Source organism: Ochotona princeps, chromosome 2 (assembly GCF_030435755.1).
Source record: "Ochotona princeps isolate mOchPri1 chromosome 2, mOchPri1.hap1, whole genome shotgun sequence".
NCBI classification, from domain to species: Eukaryota; Metazoa; Chordata; class Mammalia; order Lagomorpha; family Ochotonidae; genus Ochotona; species Ochotona princeps.
Window position 1 is genome coordinate 158780599 of NC_080833.1, and position 13799 is coordinate 158794397.

At 45.2% G+C, this 13799-nt stretch overlaps 1 protein-coding gene across 1 annotated transcript in view; it reads right to left on the reverse strand.

The window, feature by feature from the left end:
- VAMP4 (vesicle associated membrane protein 4) overlaps window positions 1–7346 on the reverse strand; it is a 28485-nt gene extending 21139 nt beyond the window's left edge. The window contains exons 1-2 of the mRNA XM_012930098.2: window positions 7294–7346; window positions 3771–3875 (exon numbers count right to left, since the gene is read on the reverse strand). Coding sequence (XP_012785552.1) covers window positions 3771–3836 — 66 coding nt within the window. The 5' untranslated portion in view covers window positions 3837–3875; window positions 7294–7346. The remainder of the gene's footprint in view (window positions 1–3770; window positions 3876–7293) is intronic.
- Between the last annotated feature and the right edge of the window lie 6453 nt (window positions 7347–13799).

Here is a 13799-nt window from a genome sequence, read left to right on the forward strand (position 1 = left end):
ATCTGGAGCTTCCATAGGGGATGGAAAAAGTCCAAACTCTGCCATGCAGGAACCAGCATCATCGGAACGACAACCAGGAGCCTGGAGCAGTCCGCAGAAACAGAAGAATAATAAACTTCCTTCGGGACCAGGGAGGGGAGCTTTCTCTGGTCCTTGCCTGGTTCCCGCTCTGGGTCCCCACCCTCTCTCAAAATGACCTTCGGGATTGCTCCAGAAACCCCTCAAAACAAACAAACAAACAAACAAAAAAAACCTAGAATAGATAGACAGACAACAACAAGAAAAGCTTAGAATCAGACAGGAAATGGCCAGCGTGGATTTACTCATACCTCACTAGGTGGGAGACAAAGGTTAGTTACTCCTCACTGGGATTTCTCTGCAAACCCCTCAAAAAAAAAAAAAATGTTCTGCACCTAAACTGTTGACACATGTCTTGTTAGAGCTATAAGCCAGTTCTGACCACCCAAAAAAACAACTAAGTTCAGCAAAATCATGCTTCAACACTATAAACAGCTAAATACTAAAAAGAAAATGGACACGAGACAGCTGAATAGCAATCTATAGCCATTTTAAGGTGTATAGAACTCGGTTGAATATAAACCAAAATTGAAATGTCTATGAAGAAGTCACAGGATGTGGTTGAGAACCTGCATTTTCCTATTAACATATTGGTTAATCAATACCATGTCAATACCATAATGTTGTAAACTGTTGTAAATATTATGTTGGGGCTTTTAATTGATTGGGATGATACCCTGCCGGCTCTACCTTCAGACCAGAGATGGTCTTACCAAGAAACCATTGAACTTACCAGGACAATAAGATGCTGGACCTTACGCTTGGTAAATACCTCCAATGAAAGAATCTCAACTGAATTTGAAGTATGGTAATGCAACAAGGTGGAGGAATCCACCGTGGGGAAGGGTTTGGGGAGGGGTAGGGGGAATCCCAGTGCCTATAAAAATGTGTCACATAATGCAATGTAATTAATAAAACTAAAAAAAAAAAATCACTAATATTCAGGGAAATGTACTCATCCATTCATTCAGTATGTCCAGAGTGATGGTGTAACTTAAAAGTAAAAGAAAGTCATGAAAGCTGACTTGCTTTGGAGGATGACAATAAGCATAAGGTATACTTATTCCAGGTGTACTCTGGAGAAACATGCATGGAAACTAACACCCATTCACATTTTGATTGAACAAACAAGGTTTTAAGGATACAATATCAAAAAAACAATGAGGGTGTGCCGAGGAGGGGACAGCCCTGTGGCATAGCTACTTAAGTCACCACCTGCAGGGCTGGCATTACACAGGGGTACCAGCTGGAGCCTCCTGTTCCGATGGGGCTTCCAGCAGTGTAGGATGGTCCAAGCGCTGGGCCCCCTTCACCCCCACCGCCACAGAAGGGACCAAGCTCCTGGCTTGCGTGTGACCTGGCCTGGGCCACTGCAGCCACTCGGGCCTGAACCTGCAGATGGAAGATCTCTCTGCCTCCCTGTCTGCAACTGAGCTTTTCAAATAAATACATGTTTTTAAAATCTTTTTTATATATGTATATATAAAAGTATAATATATATGCTATCTCTCTCTATATATACACATATATATAAATGTATAGTAACACAATGACACAAATTAATGCCCATTATTACTATGTAAGCAACAGTAAGCACTGGTGAGGATGTGGAAAAACTGAAACCCTCTTGCACACTGCTGGTGGGAATGCAAAAATTGTCCAGCCACACCGGATAAAAATCTGACTTTTCAATACGAATAAAATAAACCTCTAAGAAAATGGGAATTCCATAGTTATTAAGGGGAGGAATCTGTTGTTTTTTAATTCAGAAAAAAAATTCTTTTCTCCTTGCTATTCTTTACTTTGCTGATTTATTCAGGAGATATTTATTCTTTGTTGGGAATTCGCCATATTGCCTGTTTTTAACAGCTGCTTGTTGATGGTTACTGTAAAACAAAGAACATGATCTGTAACCTTCAAGAGGTTAGGGTTTTGGTTTTGGTGTATTTGATTGTATTTTACATAATCTTATAACTTGTTTTTTTGCATAATCTTATAAATAAATTAATGTCAACTGCTCTGTATAACATCTGATGATCTAGGTATTTATTTTCGTACAAGATACATTTGTCTTTCCTGTATTCTCTGTTTATGTTTTTCTTCTATTTTGGTGAGTAGAACACAGCAACACATAAATTTTCATAACTTTTTAAAGTCAAAATTATGATATAAAATAAGCAGTCTCAATCAGTTCTGTTGCTGACTGTAACTGTTAATCTTTCTGTTGTGGGTTGGTTGCCATCCGTGGATATTGAAAAGTCAGATTTACAGAGGGAAGGAGAGACAGAGGGAAATTTCTTCCCTCCTCAAGCAACCGTAATGGCCGGATCCAGCCAATCCGGAGCCAGGAGCCAGGAGCTTCCTCCAGGTCTCCCACACAGGTGCAGGGTCCCAAGGCCTTAGGCCGTCCTCAACTGCTTTCCCAGGCCACAGGCAGGGAGCTGGATGAGAAGTGGAACAGCCGGGATTAGAACCAGCAGGACTGGGATCCTGGCACATGCAAGGTGAGGACTTTAGCCACTAGGCTACTGTGCCGGGCCCGGAATACTTATTCTAAAGGTAACATATCTATTATAATCACATCAAATATTTTTAAAACTGCTGCATAATTTCTAAATTTGTATTTAATTGTACAGAGACTCTAAGAATGAACTGGAAATTGAAGCATTTTATTAAAAGTGCACTGGATTCTGAGATGATTATAGGTTTACAATCCTTTATCTACCACTGCAAAATCTAAAAAGTTTAAAACCAAAACAGAAGTGACTTTGAAGAAAGCTTGATCTGAAATGACATTCTTACTTATATGCTTTATATATATATATATAAAGTGTATATATAGTTAGATAATCATTAATATTAATATGGTTGGAAGTGCTGACCCAGACTACAAAAGAGGCTGTTATATAACATACACTTAAGATGTGAAAAAGTTCTGAATGCCAAATACATTTAGCTCCAGAGATCTAAGAGACTATGTATTTGTACAAAAGTTCCCTTGAAAGCCTAGAAAGATGCTGAAAGCACAATGATTTTAGTATAACTGAGTTGCAAATCTAAGTTAACATTAACTTCTAAATATGCCAACTATGAAGATCAGAAAATTCCAAGAGAAGGCCTCAAACCAAAGCTGCCTTCCCTAGCACACCTCCCTGTGCGAGGCCCCGCGCTCCCCTCCACCATCGCTCACCTCCCTCCCTCAGGCAGGGGGAGTCCCAGACACCAGAATCCCTCCTGCAGTCATCTGTGAAACACTACTGCTCTACCTTTCTCCAATTTTCATGCAAGCCAGCTAAGTTATCTGAAGGTAGGTCATCTGACCCCCTTTCCAGAACGGGTCCTGGCTCCATCCCTGGAGGCAAGTAGAGAAGAATCTGAACAGACGCCCAATCTGTTCCTTTCAGCTCATACCTCCATTATCCGATCACAGTCCTACACAGACCTGGGCATGAGAAGGAACGGTTTAGCCTGGGTCCTCTAGTCATGCAGGACTCAGATCAACCACATCAATACTCTTTCTTCTTGCTAACCTGTCTTCTGTAACTGTCAGCCATGTACCTTTATGACAGGCTGCAAAAGACCAACTCCTTTCCTGCCCCTATAACGGCCATAAAAGTTAGATTTCTTTTCTATTATTTACAAAGGGAATGAAATCAGGTTTTCGGTATTTCCAAACTCAAGACTGAACTCACCCTTTCACTTTTCACAGAACCGGTGACATCATCATCATTCAGGTGGCGCTTGAACTTGGGAGGCATATTTTTTACTCTTCTCCCCACAAGAACGAGAGTTCACACCTTAAAGAGAAAATAAATGTCATCTGATTGACACTTCAGGGTATAAACCACTGGAAACACAAAGCCTGGAATCTCACTTCAATCACAATCCAACTTGTCCCATGCCAGGAACCCGGCCTGTGTGCTAGGCTTCCACTCATAAGGAATGGTTAAAACTGTGAGCAAATGAATGCAACTGCCCTAAGAGATCATGCGTGCAAACATGCAGTGACTCTAGGTTTTTGTAAGAGAAAAGTAGTAGAGAATTTATGGGGCAGCCCTCTGAAAATGTCATTAAATGCTTTATAGTTTTACTGCAGTCAGGAGGCAGTCACACACTTCTAGACCTCCCACGTTTAGTTAGTCTCTTAGCAATCATGCAGTCCCCACTGTAGGACGGTGTTTTCCTGGCATCTGCCTGGCATTGAGAGGGTCAAGTCAGATAATACATGCAAAAGTATTCTACACACTATGGTGTCCCAGGGGTGCTCCATGAAAAGGGATAAGCATTTGTGTGATGTTATGATTTATGTGTGTATATATAAGCATATATTACATATTTAATATTTGGTCTTCACCCTGTTCCCTGACATATGGCTCCTAAAACACCTGGCATCTCCTGGAATGTTAACAGTGTCTTCTACATACTAGCAGAATGACCGATGCCTAGCAGCTCAAAGGTAGTCTGGGACGGATTCAAGAAAGATAAAGTCATGACTAAGGGCTGACACTGCTCAGTTCCAACTATAATAACTAGGGAGACAAAGGGAGGTTGAGATGCGGTCCAATGGTCAGTGATGTAACTGACCACGCCTACTGACAAAGCCTCTACAGAATCTCCACAGCTCAAGAGCTTCTGCGGAGTTAAAGATGCAGAGGTTCCAGCAGAGGGCAAGCCCGGAGCAGGCACGGAATCTCCACACATCTCCCCTATCTTGCCTTGTGCGTCTCTTCCGATCCATTTGAACTTCTTTCGCATCCATTGTTAGACCCTTGATAAGCTGGATACAAGCTGCTCTAAATCCTATCAGCCCCTTGACCAAATGAACTGAATCCCAGGAAGGGGTAATGGGCACCTTGATCCTTAGCTAGTATGTAAGAGGCACACATGAAACAACCTGGGGCTTGAGACTAGCATCTAAGGTAGGGGCCACCCTGTGGACTGAGCTCTCAACCTATGGGGTCTCATGGTGGCAGAACTGGGTGTGCATCAGATAATCTGTGGAATAATTAATTGCTTGCTCCCCCTCAACACTTTCTGGGGTCACAGAAGTTCTATGTTGCTACATGGTTGAAAAAAAAAGCTGCGTTTGCTTTCCTTAGATAGGAACAGCTGGGTTAAACAGTCCCAGTTCACCATCTCAGCCTTTTATGTGTTAATATGCATAGTAACTTTCCAAGAAAATGCTTGAATATGCAACATAATTAAAATTTTCTTGAGAAAAAGCTGTCCTATGCAAATAAGATGTTCAGCCTTTTGAACTAGATAGGTGATATTCAGCAATTCAGAATATTTAGCAGTGCGGCTAAGATGTACTGAATGCTTGACTAAGGGCTGTTCCCAGTGCTGGCGACACATATGCATTTTGTCTTTCTGTATGATATGCCTCTGAAGCAAGTGCAGAGAAACTTAGAAGAAGCAAGGCTTAGTGAAGACAAGTAACAGTTACTCACTTCAGTTACTGAAATAGCAGAACCATAGGCTTAAATGGCTAGACAGTTGTGCTTTATCAGTTTCATGTATTTGAGAAGATGGAGAAAGGAAGACAGAGATAGGAGGGGAGAGGGAGAAGGGGCCGGTGCTGCGGCAGGGAGAGTCGCTGCTCCCACTGGCTCACACAGCGGCCACGGGAGGAGCCTGAAACCAACCCAGGATCCCAGCCACTCTGGCAGCCTCCCGAGCCGAAGCCAGGAGCTACGGCCAGAACAGGACTCAGACAGGGATGCAAGCAGCCTAACCACGTCCTCACAATCAGCTTTAACGGTCATGCAAGTAGCTGCCATTAGGTTGCACAGTTCTGTTCCAGAAAACACATTTCCCTACAACAACCCAGAAGCTCGGCCCCTCTTCCATAAGAATTGCAGATCTTGAAACTGCACACCGTTAGACATTAGTTAGTGCTAAGCACTAAAAAAAAAAACCAAAACAAACAAACAAAAAAACAAAAACAGGGCATAGTCTCATAAACCTAATAAAAGTAGTATTTAGGACCAGCTTCCTGTAAAAAAAATTGATAAGAAATACTTCCAAGTCAGAAATTCAACCACTTGTCACAAAACCAGTCTTGTGACCTAAGTAACAGTACTCATTCCACAGTTGTTCTGTCACATTCATCCTGTCTACTTTGCTCCTTATATTTTGATTTCGGAATATTTCATTCATGCAGAAATGCATGGAAAAAAGAACGACAGAGCAAATACCTGGGCAGTTGAGCTTTTCTTATTTGTTTGTTTATATATCAGAGAGGTTGCCCAGCAGTCCCGAACAAGTAACAGGATGACTTGTCAAATGCTTTTCTAAGATACAAAGCGAAAATCTCAGAGATGAGCAGGCCCCCTTCCAGCTCCACAAGCCAAGAGCCAACCTCACCAAGGTAAGAAACCCAGCAGGCAAATCAATGAATGCTTGATGAGTCATAAGGCATGATGTTTGTATCAACCACCAGAAATAAAGGCAGGTCCTAGGTTTGTACATACCCTGAGAGTTCTACCAAAAAGGTACATGTGAATCCAGGTGCTTGTGTGCAGGTATACATGTAAATATGACATCCACTATTACACACTTTCATACTGTTACACAATTCACTTTAAAAATGTCACAACATGGTATACTTTTTACATCACCACACGTTAAAAAAAAATCTCATGTATGCTTTTTAGCACTACGTTCCCTATATTCCACGGCTTTATATGTAATAACCTTCTTAGCAAGTGTTGACTTCTGCTTTGCAAAGAAAACCAACCATCCCTCCACTCACCTATTTATATTGTTCATTTCACACACAAGAAAGCTGGAATTTGGGCAAAGGCTTTCCTCTCCCCAGTCTCCATTCCCATCTCTCAGTAGCTTTGTCTGCACTCTCAGAAACAGCGATGTGAACTGACGGAGTGCAGATGTTACCACCAAAGCCGCCAGGTGCAACGACAGACCACCCCCTTCCGTCCTTACAAACGCACGGTCCTTTCTCCAGAGCCCTTCATCTCTTCCGACGGGGCGCAGAGTGCACCGCCCGCAGGCCCCAACATCTACTAACTCGACCCCCCGCCCAGACACACCTGAGGACCAAGCGCACCCCGTCCCAGGCACCACTGCCTCCCAGTTGTCCCACAACCGCCCGGTCCGCACACGACGCGCCCCGACCCCGTGCCCCGGACCCGGGGCCGCTCCGCTCGCCGCCTCCTCACACAGCCTCCCGCCGGGACGAGGCCGGCCGCCTACCTGAGGCTCCCGGGGCGCCCCGGGCAGCTCTCCCGGGCGGGCGGCGGGCGGGGACCGGAGCGGGAGGTCGAGCCGAGGCGGGCAGGGGAGCCCGGGGCGGGCAGGGGAGCAGAGGCCGCGTGGGAAGCCGAGGCTGATGCCGACGCCGGAGCAGGAGGCCGGGGCAGGAGCGGAGGTCGAGGCCGGAGGGGAGGTCAAGGCCGGCCGGGGAAGCCGAGGCTGATGCCGACGCCGAAGCAGGAGGCCGGGGCCGGAGCGGGAGGCCGGGGCCGGAGCGGGAGGCCGAGCCGAGGCGGGAAGGGCAGGCCCTGGACGCGGACCGGCGTCGGTCGCTGCGCCGCAGATGCGCCCCCGCGCAGCGAGCCGCTCGGCGCTCCGCCCGCGGTGCGTCGAGCGCCGAAGGAGTCGATCCGCCCCGCGCCTCTTACCGGGAGAGGCCCGGCCTCCCTTCCGGCCAGCGGCGCCCGGGCTGTGCGGGATGGGAAGGGGCGCTGGCGTCCGGCTGAGGGGCCCCGGGCGTGCGGTGCGTGACTGGGGTTCCTGAGGCGAGGAGGCGGTGGGTGAGATCGGTCCTCAGGCTGCGGAAGCAGAATGGGAAGAGGAGGCCGGCTGAGTTAGAGGAAGGTGAAGATGGTCCTCCTGTCCAGGGCCAGGCGCGGGGGACTTGAAAATGGGCCTCGCCTAGAGCTGAGCTGGAGACAACCCCAACCCCCACAGGTAACCCGGGAGTCATTTCTAAGAACCGGATTTTACCTGGCTCAAACAGGAGCTGTGAAGTGCAATGCCATCGTTGCAACTGGCTGTGTACCTGGCTGAAGCACAGCATGAGTGCCTAGCTTATACAGGCAATGAACAGCAATCCCGTTATTAAGGCAAATGAAGTACAAATCTACCTTGCTTGAAAAAAAAAAATAACCGGATTTTATGTCTTGTTTTAAGGGCCTTTACCGCCTTAGCCGGGAGAACATTAGCTCACCACAGCCTTAGCTCTTCCACACGAACAACTGAAGAAATGTAATGTGGTGGTTGAGGCATACAGGCATGCTAGTGCATAGGTTTGTGGATTTTCTCTTTCTTAGATTTTTGTTTAGGGTTTTAATCTATTTAGTTTGAAAGGTGGAGTGATCAAGAGAGAGGGACAGAGACAAATACATCTTCTACCCCCGATACACCACCCCAAAGGCTCCAGCAGGCAGAGCTGGGCTAAGCTGCAGGAGAAGCTGGGAGCTTGAGCCTGGCCTCCTGCGGGCATGGCAGAGGCCCAGGCACCTGGGCATTTTCTGCTGCGTTCCTACACACGTTTGCTGGGAAACAGCTGAAGCTCCAACCAGTGCCCTGACCTGGGGTGCCAGCATCAGTAACGCGCCAAGCCCCAAGCCTGGCCCCTTACTTTTTAACCATAATTCTTCAGTTCTGCCAATCCTTTTGAAGGAGAAATCCAGGCTTCACCTTTAGGTCACTGAGAAAATTCCGTTTGATTATCCCCAACTTTTATAAAAACTTAGAAAATGTATTATGTAGTTACTGTGAATCAAATATGCCAATAACCCTGAATGTAGTCAGAACTCCAACTTGAATTATGTGATTATTCTTTCCCCTAATTTCTCTCTCATTAGCTCTAATTATCCAGATGATAATCCTTGATTGTTCTTCATTCTTCCTTTCTTTGTGTTTTTAAAAATTTCTTGTTGTTTATTTGAAACGCAGTAAAAAGAGATCTTCCATCTGCCAGTTCAATTCCCAGACTCCCCACAGTAGCCGCTGCTGGACCAGGCCAAAGGCAGCAGCTGGAAACAGCCCAGATCTCCCGTGTGGGTGGTAGACACCGGAGTCTTCAGCCATCACCTGCTGTCCCCAAGAGCACACAGAACCCAAGCACGGTGTGGGAATCTTAACTGCTGGGCCAAAACCCTGTCCAACTCGCTTTCCACGGAACACCATCATCCTCACTAGGTCCCCGTGTCATTCTAACTACAGAACTTTAGGTTTTACCCCCTTCCCAGAGTAAATCTCAGTGTTTTGGCTGGAGTGGGGGATGGGAATTTGAGCATCAGGTCACGTTCTCAATGATTTTCCATAATTCCTCCTATTAGCTCACATCTTGCTCTCGTCCACATTCCCTGATTCCTGAACCGTATGTGCCTTTAGCCTCTAATTCAGGCAGTCCCATGGTCTGCTATGAATTGCTGCAGCTCAGGGCTCCAACTTGTTTCAGCTCCTTCCCAGCTTTCAGGGTTTGGTTTCTCTTGCTTTCATGAGGCAGAAAAGAAGTACAAATCAGTTCTTGTAAACAGGGGAAGACAAACCTCCTGATGAGCAAATTTAATACTTGCTAGCCAGAGTCCATACCATTGGAATTAAAGAAATAATCTGGGCTAGGACTGGTTATGATAAATACATCCGGAACTGTGGATTTCAGGGGCTAGATTCCTTGGAAAACATTATAAAGTAGGAGTGTTTTCTAACTGAGTTGGCTCCTTGTGTGTAGTGGTGTGACTGCAGCAGACCAATATAAAGGAGAACATTTTCCTCATGTGCAGTGGTTTGTGCCATTTGTACCACATATGTTGCTTCCATTAAACAACACCATGGCCAAGTGTCTCTCTTGCTAAGACTGGGGACAGTCAGTCAGTTAAAGTGATACATATAAAAATTGCAGATTAATCTTTTTGTTTAAGCTCCAGGGTATTACTGTAATTCAGGCATTAGTCTTTGAAATAGGCCAAATATTTTTCTTTGAAGATTTCTTTATTTGAAAGGTGGGGTTACAGAGAGAGGGGAAGACAGATCTTCCTTCTGTTGGCTCACTGCCCAAATAGTCATGATGGCTGCGGCTTGGCCAGGCAAAAGCCAGGAACCCAAGCAGTTGGAGCTTCTGCTTTTCCAAACCCATTAGTCAGGACTCAAACCAGTATCCATAGCTGAGGCCTATGTCAGCCGATTAACCCACCGTGTCACAACACCAACCCTGGGCCAAGACAGAACATCTCCTCTTTTCTGTATTGTAGCTTAGATTATTGATTTCTAGTTTCATTGTCTTCCAAAGCACAAGAGGAACAGGTGTTTTGCCAAGCAGTTAAGCCCAGACTTGGAATACCTGCATTCCATATCAGGGTGGCTGTGTTCCCAATTCCACCTCGTGGCTTGTGTATCGTTGGCAACAGAAAGTGGTGACTGTGGGGGCTGGCCTGAGTTCCAGTCCTGCCTGAGCTCAGCTCAGAGAGGGGTTCTGTTCTCTCTGCTTCCCAGACATCTACATAGATACAGATAGTGTAATGTATGTCTTTAGCTAGATTATCTATCGATCTAGATGGGCAAGAATTGCAAGCAGTTTGAGCACTAAGTCTTTTCCCCAAATTTTGGAGATTTTCTTTTATACCTTAGCTAGTTATGCAGCTGTTTCTGTTATTGATGTTCATCAGTTTAGTGCTCGTAGAAACACGTTCAGTTTGTATTTCATTAGCTTAAATGTTTGGAGTCTGTATAATAGGCATCAGTAGTTTCAGGTGAAAACTGAACTGACCTCGGGCCCGGCGGCGTGGCCTAGCGGCTAAAGTCCTTGCCTTGAACACTCCAGGATCCTATATGGGCGCCGGTTCTAATCCTGGCAGTTCCACTTCCCATCCAGCTCCCTGCTTGTGGCCTGGGAAAGCAGTCGAGGACGGCCCAAAGCCTTGGGACCCTGCACCCGCATGGGAGACCTGAAAGAAACTTCTGGCTCCTGGCTTCGGATCAACTCAGTCCCAGCTGTTGCAGTCACTTGGGGAATGAATCAATGGGCGAAAGATCTTCATCTCTGTCTCTCTTCCTCTCTGTATATCTGACTTTTTAAATTTTAGTTTTGAATTTTATGGTACAATTTTGTAGAGTCTGGGATTCCCCCCACCAAATTCCAACCCCTGATTTTCCCCATATTGTTACAATTATATAGTCCTTCATCAGGAGTTATGATTCCATCAGTCTTATTTAAGTGTACCCTGACATTGCTGGTACAGTGTCAGACAGAGCAGCATCCCATTGTCTAGATATGTCCAACAGTTTCAGTAGGAGTCCATCTTTGGAAGTAGGGATGCATATTGCATTGAATCCTCACATCTGGATGTAGTAGTCTCTATTACTCTATCACTATATACTCCCTTAAATGAGAATGTATATCTGACTTTTCAATAAAAATAAATAAATAAATCTAAAAAGGAACTATTTCAGTAGGCATTTCTTGAGAACAAAACACTCTCATAATAGCTAGAATTCAGTAGTCAATCCCAGAAAAATTTAACACTGATACATTGATGCAATACCGTTTTCTAGTAAAACATCCACTTTCAAAAGTTTGCCAGACACAAACCAATATTCCCCGTCAAATAATGGCCCAAGTGATCCCCATTTCAGCTTCTGTGTCAAGGGGAGTTTAAAACTCTCTTACACCTCTCTTCTTGGTTCTTTCTTTCCTTTGCAGCTCCTTCTTACAAATCTGCCTTTCCAGTGCACGGGGAACTAAAGTCGTGACCACTGGTCCCGTGAAATAAAGGTCATCTAAATTCTTTTCTATACTCGGCTGATGTATTCCTTCCCTGTGGCTGGCGAATCTAACAAAAAGAACTGTATACACAAATATGTGAATACAAATAGAATGCACGTGCTCTTACACCAAAAGTGACTTCCTTAAGTCTAAGACTATATTAAAACCAAATGAGTCAAGTAGGGGTGTTATGTGGGTCTAACAGGAGGAAGCCATTACTATTGCTACACACAAACAGGCAAGGAATAAGGCAAAAATCTGCATTTCTAGGTGATGGGCAGGCTGGTCACTTCAGGTGTTTTCTATGTAGGACTTCTGTTTTTCTGTGAAGCTTGTCATATTACATGATTCATAGGTGTTCTCAGAACCTGCTCTGGTTCTGGGAGCTGCCTGATTGGCAAACTGTTTGTTTTATTTTCGGTCAAATAAGCACTGCTCAATTTATTCGGCCTAAATGCTTTTCCTTATACTGCAGGTAACTGTTCTGAGGAGGTGTGATAACACTGAACTGGCTCACAATAACCCTGCTGGTGACAATACACACCTACCAGTTACATATTTATTTTTTTTCATGATACATCATTACATTTAATAAATATTGAGACAAGCATTTCAAGTCAGTACATAGCTTTTTTTTCTTTTTTTTAATTCATTGATTACATTGTATTATGTGATACAGTTTCGTTGGAACTGTCAGTACATAGTTTTAAAGATTTGTGCCAGACTCTAATGTTAAAATACATCTAAATTTTTTTTTTTTTTTTTTTTTTGCTAATCACTTGCACAATTGTAGAAATTTCTTGCACATTGTAGCTTAAATTGCTCTGGTTGTTACTGCTTGCTAAGGCTCAATGGGAGACAGGCGCAGATGGAGACAGGTGAGTCTGTATTGCAAATAGTGAGTGTATTTCCAGGGCACAGTAAGGAGGATAACAGAAACAAAGGGAAACACAGCAGTCGAAAGTTCTTGTAGAGGCCTCCAGAAGGTTTCAGTGTCATGCTCATAAAGCAATGCTTACCCAAGCAGGCAGGTAACAGAACCTTCCCACTCCGTTCTTGGAGTAGCCTTCTCTCATTGAATCAGGAGGGACCGGACACATCGGCTCTCCTTGAATCTTACATTCTGCAGCACCTCCGAGGGCCCCTTGCAGACAACCTTTGAGATTACCCAATGTGCCTTTCATGTGACTGCCTTGCTTGCCATCACCTCCTTAGCGTTGCCACAGTGACTGGCTCATACTCGGGCATTCAAACCTTCACTGATGTGGAGGAAGGGAGTTGGAAGCCATGGCTTTTGTGCTCGTCAGTGTGTAACACTTGAAGCGCAAGCACTGTCCTCAGCTCTCCAAAATGTTTTCTGGACTAACTCAGATCTGATCCGGTAAAAATCTTGTGTAATGTAGTAGCTGAGGCCTTGGAGGGGCCTTCCCCATCTCTTTATAAACTCAGCAATAGGAGCATGAAAACTTTTTAAAAAATGCTGTTTGTAGGAAGCTTTTAAATGAGCCTTAACCACATCCATTTGGACTTCTAAATTACAGTGTTGGAACTGCATCCTCATAGTTCCCCACACCAAGATCATCCACCCCACGTGGGAAACCTTAGAGGCAAACTACTGCCCGCCTTCCCCTAAGACGATGAGAAGAGTGGGTCTCAGCCACACGTTTGAACAAGACCCCCAAAGACTCTGCCCCAGGCCAAGTTGGAGAGGCACTCTTCCGAAGGCCAATTTAATTTCACTTTTATCTATGAAGCTACTTCAAAAAGTTCGGGGGAGGGCCCGGCGGCGTGGCCTAGCGGCTAAAGTCCTCGCCTTGAAAGCCCCGGGATCCCATATGGGCGCCGGTTCTAATCCCGGCAGCTCCACTTCCCATCCAGCTCCCTCCTTGTGGCCTGGGAAAGCAGTCGAGGACGGCCCAATGCATTGGGACACTGCACCCGCGTGGGAGACCTGGAAGAGGTTCCTGGTTCCCAGCTTCAGATCGGC